General features: G+C 42.3%; 1 protein-coding gene across 1 annotated transcript; it reads right to left on the bottom strand.

Annotated features, from left to right (window-relative positions):
* Positions 1-372: 372 nt before the first annotated feature.
* Positions 373-16,682, bottom strand: LOC139369383 (adenosylhomocysteinase). The gene is given in 13 exon segments (XM_071108663.1): positions 373-711; positions 713-792; positions 3,214-3,402; positions 3,526-3,643; positions 7,272-7,359; positions 7,650-7,822; positions 7,824-7,855; positions 8,008-8,029; positions 8,031-8,101; positions 8,302-8,405; positions 9,148-9,291; positions 16,230-16,323; positions 16,581-16,682. Coding segments are annotated over 13 exon segments (1,266 nt in total). The 3' UTR covers positions 373-662.
* Positions 16,683-17,528: the final 846 nt, after the last annotated feature.

The raw sequence follows: 17,528 nt of genomic DNA, 5'->3' as shown, positions 1-17,528 counted from the left end.
TTTGCCATGCAGTAATCCAACAAAAGTAAATAAAAGAGAATTACAACCCAGTAAAATGTGATCGTTATTGCATCACATTTCACAATAGTACAACTCCTGTATGAAATGCAACACTTGAGATATACATGATGTAACCGCAAAACATGGCAGTATAGTTGACCTGACCACACCCCATTCTCTCACAGCTCACAACACTGGCAAGATAAAGCTAAATAAAAACAGAATAGGGAAGTCACTACAGATGTTCTAGAACTGAGTAAGTATACTTGAAGCCAGGCAAGAACTGCTTTGGTGGTACTTTGGTGGATTTTCCTTAAGACAATATGAAACCAGCACTTATTGCCATATTAGCCACTACATTGTAAACCTGAATAGTACAGGGATTGGTGCTTTCAACTAAAAATAAATCAGGCTTTTAAAGAGGGAATGCAATCTATAACAAGATGGGGGCTTTTAGAAGCCATTTAGCACTTGTTACTTGAAAGGCAATGGAGCTCTGGTTAGAATCTAAAGGCAAGTGCATACAGTGGGCAAGAAAATTTGAATGCAAGTTGAAGCAGGGCATCAGCAAAAATGTCCTAGCCACCAGAAGACTCCTGGGAATCTACCCCTACCACACCATGACTCTGGGCCGCTGCTTGGCCACCTATCTGACAAACTTTTCAATAGTGGTAGTGGTCGGGCTTGAAGGGTCCTTCGCAGTTAAGTCCAGGCATTTGCCTGCTTATCTGACAGCTTAGTCAGCTTGACGCCGAGCTTGTCGAGATGGGCGGTAGCCACCTCCTCATCCAGCTGCAGAAAGAAGAGAAAAAGGACATTACAAGTCAAATTCAGAATAACGTTATCTTACACGGGGAGAAAACGTATTGTAATGGGTTCAATCGTCACGCAAATCACATTTTCCCCTGAAAACAAAAACATGCTTGGCTGCGCCCCAAGCAGTTAGGTCAAAATCGCAGGAAAAATGCCAAAACTGGTCTCAATGCCAGTCTTAAGAACAGACATAATTCAAAAAGGAGCTGTCAAAAAAGGCTGAACAGGTCAAGCAGGAAAAGAATGAGGGATATCAGTGGTGGTTCTTATGTTTGACAGACCATGTACTCTTAAACAAAATAAATAAATAAATAAAACTACATTCTTAAGGCAATAGACTGACCTCGAACCATCCCTGGCTTTGTTCCAAACTTCCCACAAGCATATCTCTTGCGCTCAGCTCTGAGTGTATGGCTTCAGTTAAAGGCCTTAAGATGTTCACCACAACCCATGTGTCACTCAATTTAAAATGACTGCGCAGTGCTCAATTTCAGCTCCAAGTACAAAGAGCCTCATTTCGGTTACCTATTACAGGGTTAATCAAAGCCATTATTCCCATTCAGCCTAGTTTCAATTTCTTTGAATAGTCACAAGACATCATATAATATACAGCGGGGCAAAAAAGTATTTAGTCAGCCACGAATTGTGCAAGTTCTCCCACTTAAAAAGATGAGAGGCCTGTAATTTTCATCATAGGTACACTTCAACTATGACAGACAAAATGAGAAAATAAAATCCAGAAAATCACATTGTAGGATTTTTTATGAATTTATTTGCAAATTATGGTGGAAAATAAGTATTTGGTCACCTACAAACAAGCAAGATTTCTGGCTCTCACAGACCTGTAACTTCTTCTTTAAGAGGCTCCTCTGTCCTCCACTCGTTACCTGTATTAACGGCACCTGTTTGAACTTGTTATCAGTATAAAAGACACCTGTCCACAACCTCAAACAGTCACACTCCAAACTCCACTATGGCCAAGACCAAAGTGCTGTCAAAGGACACCAGAAACAAAATTGTAGACCTGCACCAGGCTGGGAAGACTGAATCTGCAATAGGTAAGCAGCTTGGTGTGAAGAAAGCAACTGTGGGAGCAATTATTAGGAAATGGAAGACATACAAGACCACTGATAATCGCCCTCGATCTGGGGCTCCACACAAGATCTCACCCCGTGGGGTCAAAATGATCACAAGAACGGTGAGCAAAAATCCCAAAACCACACGGGGGACCTAGTGAATGACCTGCAGGGAGCTGGGACCAAAGTAACAAAGCCTACCATCAGTAACACACTACGCCGCCAGGGACTCAAATCCTGCAGTGCCAGACGTGTCCCCCTGCTTAAGCCAGTACATGTCCAGGCCCATCTGAAGTTTGCTAGAGAGCATTTGGATGATCCAGAAGAAGATTGGGAGAATGTCATATGGTCAGATGAAACCAAAATATAACTTTTTGGTAAAAACTCAACTGGAGGACAAAGAATGCTGAGTTGCATGCAAAGAACACCATACCTACTGTGAAGCATGGGGGTGGAAACATCATGCTTTGGGGCTGTTTTTCTGCAAAGGGACCAGGACGACTGATCCGTGTAAAGGAAAGAATGAATGGGGCCATGTATCGTGAGATTTTGAGTGAAAACCTCCTTCCATCAGCAAGGGCATTGAAGATGAAACGTGGCTGGGTCTTTCAGCATGACAATGATCCCAAACACACCGCCCGGGCAACGAAGGAGTGGCTTCGTAAGAAGCATTTCAAGGTCTTGGAGTGGCCTAGCCAGTCTCCAGATCTCAACCCCATAGAAAATCTTTGGAGGGAGTTGAAAGTCCGTGTTGCCTAGCAACAGCCCCAAAACATCACTGCTCTATAGGAGATCTGCATGGAGGAATACCAGCAACAGTGTGTGAAAACCTTGTGAAGACTTACAGAAAACGTTTGACCTCTGTCATTGCCAACAAAGGGTATATAACAAAGCATTGAGATAAACTTTTGTTATTGACCAAATACTTATTTTCCACCATAATTTGCAAATAAATTCATTAAAAATCCTACAATGTGATTTTCTGGATTTTTTTTCTCATTTTGTCTGTCATAGTTGAAGTGTACCTATGATGAAAATTACAGGCCTCATCTTTTTAAGTGGGAGAACTTGCAATTGGTGGCTGACTAAATACTTTTTTGCCCCACTGTATTTCAACCAGGAGTTAGTGGGGTCAATTTCAGAATACAGTGACACTACATTTTTCCCTATTAAACTGCAGGCAAAGAAAACCTAGAACTCTTTACAGGTTGTGAAAAAAGCATATATAGGATACTCACAACTAAATAGCTACAGAATACAGGTCTGTCAATCTAATGATGAAAAGACAAATGCATTTACGTCGCTTCTCTTATAAATAGCTCACCTTTTTGGGCAAGTGGAGGACTCCCAGGGAGTACTTGGTAGTGTTCTTCCACAGCTCAATCTGGTCCAACACTTGGTTAGTGAAAGAGTTGCTCATGACGAAACCGGGGATGGCGCAGCCCAGGTTGACCAGTCTGCCCTCGGCCAGGACAATGATGTAGCGACCGCTCTTCATGCGGTAGCGGTCCACCTGGCAGGAGAACGGTAGTTTAGGACAAAACTGGAGAACTAAATTACAGAAGACAACATAACGTACATAGCACATCTAGGGTGTGTGTGTGTGGGGGGGGGGGGGGGGGGGGTTTAGTCCAACCTGCGGCTTGATGTTGATCTTCTCGGCGGAGTTGGCGTTGAGCCAGTTCAGGTCAATCTCACAGTCGAAGTGGCCGATATTGCAAACGATGGAGTCGTCTTTCATTTGCTCAAAGTGTCTGGGGAGAACACCAGTGCATTCATTAATTCAACTGCGAAAGAGGACAAGTACAATAGAGTGTCTAGTTTGAGAAAGACACCTCACAAGTCCTCAACTGGCAGCTTCATTAAATATAAATATATCATTTTTTTTTACCTTAAATTTAACTAGGTAAATTCTTATTTACAATGACGGCCTACCAAAAGGCAAAAAAGGCTTCCTGCGGGGAAGGGGGCCTGGGATAAAACATTTATACAATATAAATATAGGACAAAAACACACATCACAACAAGAGAGAACACAACACTACATAAATGGAGACCTAAGACAACATAGCAAGACAGCAACACATGACAAGACAGCATGGTAGCAACACAACATGGTACACACATTATTGGGCACAGAGAACAGCACAAAGGGCAAGGCAGAGACAACAATACATCACACAAAGCAGCCACAACTATCAGTAAGAGTGTCCATTATTGAGTCTTTGAATGAAGAGATTGAGATAAAACTGTCCAGTTTGAGTGTTTGTTGCAGCTTGTTCCAGTCGCTAGCTGCAGCGAACTGAAAAGAGGAGCGACCCAGAGATGTGTGTGCTTTGGGGACCTTTAACAGAATGTGACTGGCAGAACGGGTGTTGTATGTGAAGGATGAGGTCTGCAGTAGATGTCTCAGACAGGGGGGAGTGAGGCCTAAGAGGGTTTTATAAATAAGCATCAACCAGTGAGTATTGCGACAGGTATACAGAGATGACCAGTTTACAGTTTGGCAGCTGGGGTGAAAGAGGAGCGATTACAATAGAGAAAACCAAGTCTAGATTGAACTTTGGCCTGCAGCTTTGATATGTGCTGAGAGAAGGACAGTGTACCATCTAGCCATACTCCCAAGTACTTGTATGAGGTGACTACCTCAAGCTTTAAACCCTCAGAGGTAGTAATAACATCTGTGGGAGGAGGGGCATTCGTCTTATCAAACCACATGACCTTTGTTTTGGAGGTGTTCAGAACAAGGTTAAGGGTAGAGAAAACTTGTTGGACACCAAGAAAGCTTTGTTGTAGGGCAATTAACGCAAAATCCGGAGAGGGGACAGCTGAGTAAAAGACTATCATCAGCAAATAAATGGATGAGAGAGCTTCCTACTGCCTGAGCTATATTGTTGATGTAAGTTGAGAAAAGCGTGGGGCCTAGGATCGAGCCTTGGGGTACTCCCTTGGTGGCAGCCAGTGGCTGACAGCAGATTCTGACTTTATACACTGCACTCTTTGAGCGAGGTAGTTAGCTAACCAGCCCAAAGTCCCCTCAGACACCAATACTCCTTAGCCGGTCCACAAGAATGGAATGGACTACCTTATCAAAAGCTTTGGCCAAGTCAAAAAAACAACAGCACAATTTGCTTAGAATTAAGGGCGATGGTGACATCATTGAGGACTTTTAAGGTTGCAGTGACACATCCATAACCTGAGCGGAAACCAGATTGCATACCCGAGAGAATACTATAGACATCAAGAAAGCCAGTCAGTTGATTATCAAAAGTGTTGGAAAAACTTGTCAATAAACAGGCCTATAATAGTTAGGATCAGATTTATCTACCCCTTTAAATAAGGACGAACCGTGGCTGCTTTCCAAGCAATGGGAAACTCCCCAGAAAAGGAGAGACAGTACCTGCAAAACACCAGTCTCAACGTCAACAGTGAAGAGACGACTCTGGGATGCTGGCCTTCTAGGCAGAGTTGCAAAGAAAAAGCTATATCTCAGACTGGTCAATAGAAATAAAAGATTAAGATGGGCAAAAGAACACAGACACTGAACAGTGGAAGATTGGAAAAAAGTATTATGGACAGACGAATCTAAGTTTGAGGTGTTTGGATCACAAAGACAAACATTTGTGAGACGCAGAAAAAATTAAGATGCTGGAGAGTCAAGCATGGTGGAGGCAATGTGATGGTGTGCTTTGGTGGTGGTAAAGTGGGAGATTTGTACAGCGTAAAAGGGATCTTGAAGAAGGAAAGCTATCACTCCATTTTGCAACGCCATGCCATACCCTGTGGACGGCGCTTAATTGGAGCCAATTTCCTCCTACAACATGACCCAAAGCACAGCTCTAAACTATGTAAGAACTATTTAGGGAAGAAGCAGTCAGCTGTTATTCTGTCTATAATGGAGTGGCCAGCACAGTCACCAGATCCCAACCCTACTGAGCTGTTGTGGGTGCAGCTTGACCGTAAGAAGTGCCCATCAAGCCAATCCAACTTGTGGGAGGTGCGTCAGGAAGCATGGGGTGAAATCTCTTCAGATTACCACAACAAATTGACAATTTGAATGCCAAAGGTCTGCAAGGCTGTAATTGTTGCAAATGGAGGATTCTTTGACGAAAGCAAAGTTTGAAGGACACAATTATTATTTTAATAAAAAATAATTATTTATAACCTTGTCAACGTCTTGACTACATTTCCTATTCATTTCATGCATGTTTTCATGGAAAAACAAGGACATTTAAGTGTCATTGTCATGTGGTTAATAAAAAAAGTATATCTAAATGATAGTGACAAATCTAAAAGTTACTTCTATTGCCATCCATGTAGAAATAGCCTACATAAAGTAAACAAATAAAAACATTGCAGCCTGCAGATATAAAAACAGCCTAATAAAAAAAGCCTATAAAAAATTAAAATAAATCCTATATAAAAAATTTAAAAAAACATATTTGCAACACATGGCCTGTCTGCAAAAAAACGTATTGACTTGGTCCGGCCCGAACCTTTCGCTAGGAAACGTGCAGCATTGTATAAAATATTCTAGGCCCTCGTATCCAGTGAGCTCAGGGCAGACACAGCTGTAGGCTATTTGTGCAAGGGATAAGAAGTAAATCAGGTATTTTATGGCGTTTCACCTGGATCAGAGCATAACATTTTTCCCCTTTCATGCAGTGGTTATCGAAAGGGAGAGAGATGGAAATATTGCTCAAGTACATTGAACTACTGTCATTCTCAATGGATTCTATAAACAGACTTGGTTTTTCTTGTGGTTTGAAGTGAAGAAAAAATTACTTTAAGAAGCGCCACTGGTCATTAGTGGTCTTGAGTTAAGACAGATGTCCCAAATGTGCAAACATATAGGTCTACACTTGCGTGCAGGCCAGGTGGCATAGACCTACTTCTATATGCGTAATCAGGTCCGTGTCCTTACTCAACACTGACAGGAGCGCTCCAAAGTAAATACAATGAATACATTGAGAACTTATAAATGGAATGAAACAATGTACTACTTACTGGTGATCTATGTAATGGGGAATTGATAGACTAACAATAAAAGGGCAAACAATTCACACAATTAAGTTATGAAACAATGAATGTGGACAAAATGGCGGGAGAACGAATTCTGAGAGAGACATACCTTGTGCAACTTAGCCACACTCTTCTTATTGGACCGTGTCATCCCCGTGGCCTCCACAATGGCTTAGTCCAAAGAGACAGGAGCAAATCAGACAGGTGTCTTGTGTGCCATGAACAAAAACAATCTATTTGCGACTGCTCGTCCAACAGCCTATTGCCCAAACAAGCGATTAAATGGAGTTAGCCCAACTTGACTGCGTGTGTTTAACATGGGTTGCATGGTGTTCTACTAGACTCCAAAATGATACCTACTTGCCCAAAATGATGTCCTCACAGCCAGTGGTGGTCACAAAGATGTTCCCCTCCTTGCAAGCCTCCTCCATGGTGGTGACTTCATATCCTACAACAATCACAAAAGCCAACACAAAAGCAATGTACAACATTGCTTTTACACTTAAGCTTGATACTACCTCTGCTGCAGTGAACAAATGACATGGGGTCAAACAGAAAATGTTTGCATATTATGTACAGCAATTATAAATGGACTTCAACTTAAAACAAATTCTTCAGATCATATTTGCTAGGCACCCAAGATAACTGAACGCACACCTATAACAAATCTCCAATAATATTTTGAGAATGTAAATTAAATCTGAACAATAACATAATCAAACTGAAAAGGATCCGGACCCTCCACGGCAGCCTGCAGGGCATTGATGGGGTCCACCTCTGTGACGAAGACACGGGCACCGAACCCACGGAGGACCTGGATGCAGCCCTAGACAACGTCACCGTAGCCAGCAACAACCGCCACCTTTCCATCAATCATCACGTCGGTGGCCCGCTTGATCCCGTCAATCAGACTCTCTGCAGCCATACAGTTTGTCGAACTTGCTCTGGAGGGAGAGAGAGAGAAATTATCTATAGAGAGGGAGTCAATACCGCTGCTTACTCAGGAGGGTGATCACGTACAGTACCATTATTTTATGGCACTTTAAGAACTGATGAGTCAAGCATGGCCCTACTAAGGGAGGATGATGGGGTCTACCTTGGTGACTGAGTCATTGACCTGGGACCTTGAGCTCGCTGTTCTTCATCATCTTGTACAGGTTGTGCACCACTGTGGTGGTCCCCTCAGACACCTTGATTCCCAAAGGAGACAATTTGACAATCTTTAATTAGCACTTTTTTTAAATGGCATCCACATGTGGTAGGTGGCGCCATCATAAAGGTCACAAAATTATCAGGGCCTTAGCCTGATCTCTTCTCAGAGAACTAATATGAATGTCAGGTTAACATTTCAAACAGGAGTCAAGACTTCCCTCCTTAGGAACATCATTACCAAGGGACTGTGTTTAAAGTTAAGAGTTCCTGCTGCATGTTGCTTACCAAGCACCTTAAGTTCATCCGCAGTTCTCAGTATTGACTCTGGAGTAATGCCGCCACCTAGTGTACAAGACTGAGAAATACAGCCCTGCTGACAACCATAGCAGTATCACCCTTGCAATTTGGGGGAGGCATATTTCCATAGCTGAACCACACTAAATTAGATCTGAGAATACTAGTGTACAGGACTAGTGTGGAAAGGCTGTGCCTATTAAAATACCTCTAGTGTTTCGCATTGGGGCATAAAGTAAACCAATTTTACATTGCACGGTTACCCCATCACTCATTTATTTAGATTGCTGGCTAAAGTGTGTCTTTGCTGTTTAAAGAAAATAGAAACCATGGATTAGTCTCCCAGCCAATACAAAACTCTGGATGGAACAGTAATTCCTTTAAAAGCTCTTACAGGATGCAACACACCCTAAAATCAAACTTAACTTGCCACACAGCTGAACAAAAAGGCAAACCAACAAAGGCTTGACCGGATAAGGTAAATGATTATGACAAATAACTGTGACAAGTCAAATGCAGGGGCATTGGCTAAATATCAAACCTCATGTTTACATTTTTGTAAGGCGAAAGCAAAATGGGAGCTCCACTACTACACGGTATTTCACTTCAGTACCCTTCGGATCCAGTTAGGGCCAAGGGGGAGGGAGCGAATTGGGACATGTGAATACCACTGTCATCCTTAGCCCTTCAATGTTTGCAGCAATATGGTGCCCTGCTTCTTTAATTAAGCAGCAGTATGAGAGGCCTGAGGCCCTGAAAGTTGTAAGTCAGAGATAGCTAGGTCCCATACCTGACAGCAGTATGGGGTACTTCTTGTGGGTGAGGTCGCCGCTGTCATCCAGGATCATGTTGAGGGGCTGGCCGTCCTTCCAGTAGACGGTCTGCTCAATGCACCACACGTACTCCTCGTCGGTCATCCCCTTCCAGGCATAGACTGCAATGAGAGAGGAGCGTGAGAATCAGGGTTGATGAGCGCTTTGCAATGGCATCAGACACAATGGATGCATTCAGTGAGGATGAAGCAGGATAAAAAAATGTTTTAACAAAGCAGGCACTACCAATTGGGAAAGTTCATTTTCATATTCCATTTTTAAAACGCTATACCAATTGTACCAAATGAATGTAACCCAGGCAATAGGACAATAATACAGGCATTTGAGTGCACACCAGGGCCTGGTTTCCGATAGCGATGGAACTTAGGCTTGCGAGTGTTAAGGATGCATCCTTCCGAAGATGTAACATGTCTTTCCCAAAACACCACTCAGAGAAATGTTCACTAAGTGCGTCGTCGAGGCACGTGTCAAAACTAATAGGATCAAATGAAAGGCAGCGCTGCTCTCGGATCAGCCTTCTCCATTAAAATTGTACCTTAATATTATAATTATTCCACAATACTGACGAGGGATACGCGCAGAGATATCACCTATAGCTCAGTTACCTTAGCTTAAATACCAACATAGACGGATAGTCATGTCTTGAGTTGAAACAAGGTAAAGTTAACTTTAGTGAAGCAAGTTATACATTCTTGGCCTTGAAAATCGAACTATTGTCGTTGACAACTGAAGTGTGAAGAGCTTTCCAACACTTGTTTCACACATAATGGCCACGTTTCAGGCAATTTCTTAGCAGTCACACTGTGCAGATGAAAACTGGAGCAGTGCTACTCAGGAATCAAATCAACATATGACATTCAAGCCGTAGAACAGTGAGTGGCTGAAACTCTGCTATAAACCAAACCAAATAAGCACCCCACTGTGATGAAGACGCTGCTACTCCTCTGGCTTTGTAACTTCTCCCCCAGGACACCACCCCCCAAGTACTACATCACTACATGTGGAAAAATCAGTGTGGCAAGTTCAGGGCCAAATAGTTACTCAGCAAATATCCTCTAGTATTTCACTGATTGAAACACTACAGCAGGGGTAACATTGCGCTCTGGAGTGATGAATGTTTGGCAAGGAATATAGGCCTACTCACAAATTAAAAGGAATTGGACTGTGCAACACTCCCCGTTTGGGTAAACATGTTCTGGTTTATCGAGAGTTCTATAATTAACAAATCACAATACAAGTCCATAGAGTGAACAACAGGCTTACATGCTGACCAAACCAGATGCGCGCATGTTGATTTTGTACCCCCACACCAGACACGATCAGGACACGCAGGATGAAATATCAAAACAAACAACCAATTATATTAAATTTGGGGACAGGTCGAAAAGCATTAAACATTTATAGCAATTTAGCTAGCTAGCCTGCTGTTGCTAGCTAATTTGTCCTGGGATATAAACATTGGGTTGTTGTTTTACCTGAAATGTTTCATGCATGTTAACATCAGAAGCCTCCTCCCTAAATTTGTTTAATTCACTGCTTTAGCACACTCCACTAACCCTGATGTCCTAGTCGTGTCTGAATCCTGGCTAAGGAAGAAAAAAAAAATTTCCATCCCCAACTACAACTTTTCTGCCGAGATAGAACTGCCAAAGGGGGTGGAGTTGCAATCTACTGCAGAGATAGCCTACAGAGTTCATGCTATACAGGTCTGTGCCCAAACAGTTCGAGCTTCTACTATTAAAAATCCACCATTCCAGAAATAAGTCTCTCACTGTTGCCGCTTGTTATAGACCCCCTCAGCCCCCAGCTGTGCCCTGGACACCATATGTGAATTAATTGCCCCCCATTTAGCTTCAGAGTTTGTACTGTTAGGTGACCTAAACTGGGATATGCTCAACACCCCGGCCTTCCTACAATCTAAGCTAGATGAACTCATTTTCTCACACAAATTATCAAGGAACCCACCAGGTACAATCCCAAATCCATAAACACGACACCCTCATAGATATCAGCCTGACCAATCTGCCCTCAATCTGCCCTCAATCTGCCCTCTGCTGTCTTCAACCAGGATCTCAGCGATCACTGCCTCATTGCCTGTGTCCGTAATGGGTCCGTAAGCTTTGCAGGCCTTTATTTCATATGGGTATTAAGCATTTTCCAACCTTGCAATAACTATCTTTCACATGGACACTGAAAAGATCCGCAAATGGCTGTATGTGGTATGGATCAAGGACAGGAGAGGTGTTCGAACAGAGGTGCTTAAAGGAAGGCGCACAGGTAGGTCTAATGAAAAACAATGTTTCATATGCTCTTTTTAATCACATTAATAGGCAGGGATTTGTCAGTCAGAGTGAGCTTGATAAGGTGAAAGAATCATTTTCATAGCATCACTTTCATATACTGTACATTAACGTCTTATGGCTGGGGAGCAGTATTGAGTAGCTTGGATGAATAAGATGCCCAGAGTAAACTGCCTGCAACTCAGGCCCAGAAGCTAAGATATGCATAGTATTAGTAGATTCGGATAGAAAACACTCGGAAGTTTCTAAAACTGTTTGAATGATGTCTGTGAGTATAACAGAACTCACATTGCAGGCAAAAACCTGAGACAAAAAATCCAACCAGGAAGTGGGAAATCTGAGGTTTGTAGTTTTTCAACTCATTGCCTATCGAATATACAGTGTCTATGGGGTCATATTGCACTTCCTAAGGCTTCCACTAGATGTCAACAGTCTTTAGAACCTTTTTCATGCTTCTACTATGAAGGAGGGGGGAATGAGAGCTCTTTCAATCAGGTGTCTGGCATGAGCTGATCACGCGTGCTGCCGTGAGAGCGACCTGCGTGCATTTCTAAAGACAAAGTAATTCTCCGGTTGAAACATTATTGGAGATTTATGTTAAAAACATCCTAAAGATTGATTCTTTACATTGTTTGACATGTTTCTACGAACTGTAATGGAATTTTTTGACTTTTAAGTAGTAGCCATAAGTAGTTCAGAGTTTGTACTGCACCCTCATAGATATCATCCTGACCAACCTGTCCTCTAAATACACCTCTATTGTCTTCAACCAGGATCACAGCGATCACTGCCTCATTGCCTGCGTCCGTAATGGGTCCGCGGGCAAACGACTACCCCTCATCACAGTCAAACGCTCCCTAAAACACTTGAGCGAGCAGGCCTTTCTAATCAACCTGACCCGGGTATCCTGTAAAGATATTGACCTGATTCCATCAGTAGAGGATGCCTGGTTATTCTTTGAAAGTGCATTCCTAACCATCTTAAATAAGCATTCCCCATTCAAAAAATGCAGAACTATTAGCATCTAATAGCCCCCGCGATATGCAACTTTTCAGGGAAGTTAGGAACTTATCGGCAGACTCAATAGCCTTGGTTTCTCAAATGACTGCCTCACCTGGTTCACCAACTATTTCTCAGATAGAGTTCAATGTGTCAAATCGGAGGGCCTGTTGTCCGGACCTCTGGCAGTCTCTATGGGGGTGCCACAGGGTTCAATTCTAGGGTCGACTCTTCTCTGTATACATCAATAATGTCGCTCTTGTGACTGGTGATTCTCTGATCCACCTCTACGCAGACGACTCCATTCTATATACTTCTGGCCCTTCTTTGGACACTGTTAACTAACCATACAACTCTCCTTCCGTAGCCTCCAACTGCTCTTAAATGCAAGTAAAACTAAATGCATGCTCTTCAACCGATCGCTGCCCGCACATGCCCGCCTGCACAGCATCACTTCTCTGGACGGTTCTGACTTACAATATGTGGACAACTACAAATACCTAGGTGTCTGGTTAGACTGTAAACTCTCCTTCCAGACTCACATTAAACATTCATCTCCAATCCAAAATGAAATCTAGAAATCGACTTCCTATTTCGCAACAAAGCATCCTTTACTCATGCTGCCAAACATGCCCTCGTAAAACTGACCATCCTACCGATCCTTGACTTCGGCGATGTAATTTACAAAATAGCCTCCAACACTATACTCAGCAAATTGGATGCAGTCTATCACAGTGCCATCTGTTGTCACCAAAGCCCCATATACTACCCACCACTGCGACCTGTATGCTCTCGTTGGCGGGCCCTCGCTTTATAATCGTCGCCAAGCCCACTGGCTCCAGGTCATCTATAAGTCCTTACTAGGTAAAGCCCCGTCTTCTCAGCTCACTGGTCACCATAGCAGCACCCACCCGTAGCACGCGCTCCAGCAGATATATTTCACTGGTCACTTCCAAAGCCAACTCCTCATTTGGCCACCTTTCCTTCCAGTTCTCGGCTGCCAATGACTGGAACGAATTGCAAAAATCACTTAAGCTGGAGACTCATATCTCCCTCGCTATCTTTAAGCATCAGGTATCAGAGCAGCTTACAGATCATTGCACCTGTACATAGCCCATCCAACTACCTCATCCCCATATTGTTCTTTTTTTATATATATTTTTAATTGCGCCCCAGCATCTCTACTTGCACATTAATCTTCTGCACATCTACCACTTCAGTGTTTATTTGCGAAATTGTAATTATTTTGCCACTACGGCCTATTTATTGCCTTACCTCCCTAATCTTACTTAATTTGCACACAATGTATATAGACTTCTATTGTGTTATTGACTGTATGTTTGTTTATTCCATATGTAACCCTGTGTTGTTGTTTGTGTCACACTGCTTTGCTTTATCTTGGCCAGGTCGCAGTTGTAAATGAGAACTTGGTCACCTTGTTGAATAAAGGTGAAATAAAAAAATACTGTATGTGGGAATGTCTTATGTCTGTTTTACATTTAGTGTTGGTACATGGAATATTCCTCAACTGCATATGTCATGAATTGCTATTGAAAATAGAAGTATTATGTTCAACTGACATTTTCAGATATGATTTTGACAAACACACTTTGGTGCTTACAATTCATTCTCTATTGTCATATATTTGGTGGGCACTGTCATCTGTGATCTTTGTGATATTACTTTCTTTAAGCACGTACTGATGAAACTGTCAAAAAAAAAATGTTGTAAAGTCTACAAACACTTGACATTTATTCACTCTATGATAGGGCTGGATCCTATATGCTACTTTTATTATTGTCCTGTAAATGGTTCAGTGCCTATAATTTAGGCTGTGTGTAGAATGGGGTATAAAGTAAATTACATCTACTACTAAATTACTACTAGATTATAGTGAAAACAGTATACAAAAACAGCATACAAATTTGGCTTGTGTATTCATTTACCTATAACTAATCAGAATTCCATTATGTTTACATAAAAAAGAGAGTACTTCAAAATGAGAAGATCCTGCCATGGAAAAGATGACTGGGTGGACAAAGTGTAAAGGAGGGTAAATAACTCACACCATGCAGCAGGACACCTTCAGTCTTTGTAATGCAGGTTTGTTAGTTATATTTTCAATAATGAATGGTTAGCTGTTATGTGACAATTAGATGGCCAAAAAAGTTGCACAGAACTTCCAACATCCCCTCCCAAATTGATATGGAACCTTCAAAGACACATGGAGCAACTGCAAAAAGAAATGGCTGAGGATATACTAAAAATGTCTGGTATGTAATGACATTTAACTCAAAGTAAATTCTTCATTTTTATGTAGTTGTGTCGGACAGCCATATGTTCAGTTCATGCCTTTGATTTTCAGAGTTCAACAAAGCCAACAACTGCTTCATGTGTGCCACTGATAAAGAATCTGAATGTGGCCCAAAGACTGACTGGGTTAGTAACTTAATTTAACATGTTTATAATCTTCTGACAACAGTGACGGCATGTAAGACAATTTATGATATAACACAATGGATGGCTAATTCATCATTGATATTATTTATAATGTGTTACACTTTGTTTTGTTTGCCAACGGTGGTTCCATGTGCTGTAACTAGGAATGAAGACAAAATAGTTCAACAGAGTAAAGAACAAACTGGAAGTGCAGTCTTTGTTGTTGAAAATGTATGCTATACCCCATCCACACTGAAGAGGCTCTGAAATGTACATTCGCCAGGGATAAAGACAAAGTTAACACTGAAATGTTTCATACTTATTTGAAGTTAAGTGTCTGTTGACATGCTGGAAAAGATTAAAGGTCTACAATTTCTGTTTAATTTGTCAATATTAAATTTGTATTAATTGATTTACTGGCCACCATTACTGTGGTTACATGTATAATGGTCAATACAGTATATGTATTGACCAGCAAACCCACTGCAGCCTACCTCACTAGTTCACTCTCCATCCCTGCTTTGGACAATTAATAGCACGACTCTCGTACTTTGCCCTTTTCCTTTATGGTTGATATTAACGACGAAAGGAGATATGTCTCTCTCCTATTGTGTACCGCTATTAAATACTGTGGAAAAATAAAAAACAGGGAAAATAAGTACTTAGAACTACCAATTATTATAGCTAAATATTAAAGAAAAGGGTAAACAACACTGGACACCCTAATTGTCAAACTAATAATAATGTACAACAATATAGAAGAGACATAACTAGAGATTATGCAATATGGGTGTATATCCACTGCACGCTTCTTAGGTGTGTAATTGACATGACCACAGAGCTATTGAAATTTAAAACTATGAAAAATGTACGTTACACCGCGTGATTTTACAGTACACAAACTGTCACGTTTGTCGTAAAGAGGAGACCAAAGCGTAGCATGATTAGAATACATTATTCTTTTAATGAAGGAAGAACACTTAAACAAACTAACGTGAAGCTATGAACAACGAGTGCAGACACAGGCTGCACTGTGGTGCCGGCACGGGGACACACATCTCAGGGCGAGTGGGAAGAGCTAGAACAGGGCGTACTGGACTGCCGAGGCGCACTATAGACCTGGGGCATGGTGCCGGAACTGGTTGTACCGGGCTGAGGACACGCACCTCTGGGCGAGTGCGGGGAGGAGGAACAGGGCGTACTGGGCTCTGGAGGCGCACAGGAAGCCTGGTGTTGGCACTGGTGGTACTGGGCTGGTGACACGCACCTCAGGACAAGTGCGGGGAGGAGGCACAGGATACACTGGACCGTGGAGACGCATTGGAGATCCAGAACATAGAGCTGGCTCAATACGTCCTGGATGGATGCCCATTCTAGCCCGGCAAATGCGAGGAGCTGGAATAGAGCGCACCGGGCAAGAATAGCGCACCAGAGACACCATGCGCATCTCTGCATAACACAGTGCCTGACCAGTTACACGCTCCCAACGGTAAGCACGAGGAGTTGGCTCAGGTCTCCTACCTGACTCAGCCAATCTCCTCGTGTGCCTCCCCCAAAAACAATCTTGGGGCTGCCTCTCGTGCAAGCCGTGTACCTTCATATCGTCACTGTTCCTCTATTCTCCTGTATTTCTCCTCGTAGTATCGCCTTACCACTTTCGCTGACTCTAACTCCTCCTTAGGACGGCGATACTCTCCCAGCTGTGTCCAGGGTCCTGCTCCATCTAATACCTCCTCCCAGGTCCATTTTCCCATTAATTGCTGTTCCTCCTTTTCACGCTGCTTGGTCCTGGTTTGGTGGGTTATTCTGTGACGTTCGTCGTAAAGAGGAGACCAAAGCGCAACGTGATTAGAATACATTATTTTTTTTAATGAAGGAAGAACACTTAACCTCTTGGATCTCTAGGGGCGCTATTTCATTTTTGGATAAAAAACGTTCCCGTTTTAAGCGCAATATTTTGTCACGAAAAGATGCTCGACTATGCATATTATTGACCGTTTTGGAAAGAAAACACTCTGAAGTTTCAGAATCTGCAAAGATATTGTCTGTAAGTGCCCCAGAACTCATTCTACAGGCGAAACCAAGATGATACGTCAACCAGGAAATTAGCAGAATCTCTGAAGCTCTGTTTTCCATTGTCTCCTTATATGGCTGTGATTGCGCAAGGAATGAGCCTACACTTTCTGTCGTTTCCCCAAGGTGTTTGCAGCATTGTGACGTATTTGTAGGCATATCATTGGAAGATTGACCATAAGAGACTACATTTTCCAAGTGTCCGCCTGGTGTCCCTGCGTCGAAATTGGAGCGCAAAGCCAGGTACAATTATTTTTCCATTTGAGAGCAAGGAGACACCAGGCTTCCACGAAGGATATATCATCGAAGAGATATGTGGAAAAACACCTTGAGGATTGATTCTAAACCACGTTTGCCATGTTTCAGTCAATATTATGGAGTTAATTTGGAAAAAAGTTCGCGTTTTGAGGGCTGAATTTTCGTTTTTTTTTTTTTGGTAGCCAAATGTGACGTACAAAACGGAGCTATTTCTAATACACAAAGAATCTTTTTGGAAAAACTGAGCATCTGCTATCTAACTGAGAGTC

This window comes from Oncorhynchus clarkii, chromosome 17 (genome assembly GCF_045791955.1).
Source record: "Oncorhynchus clarkii lewisi isolate Uvic-CL-2024 chromosome 17, UVic_Ocla_1.0, whole genome shotgun sequence".
NCBI classification, from domain to species: Eukaryota; Metazoa; Chordata; class Actinopteri; order Salmoniformes; family Salmonidae; genus Oncorhynchus; species Oncorhynchus clarkii.
Note: the sequence above shows the minus strand (reverse complement) of the source record. Positions and strands in the feature narration are given on the sequence as shown.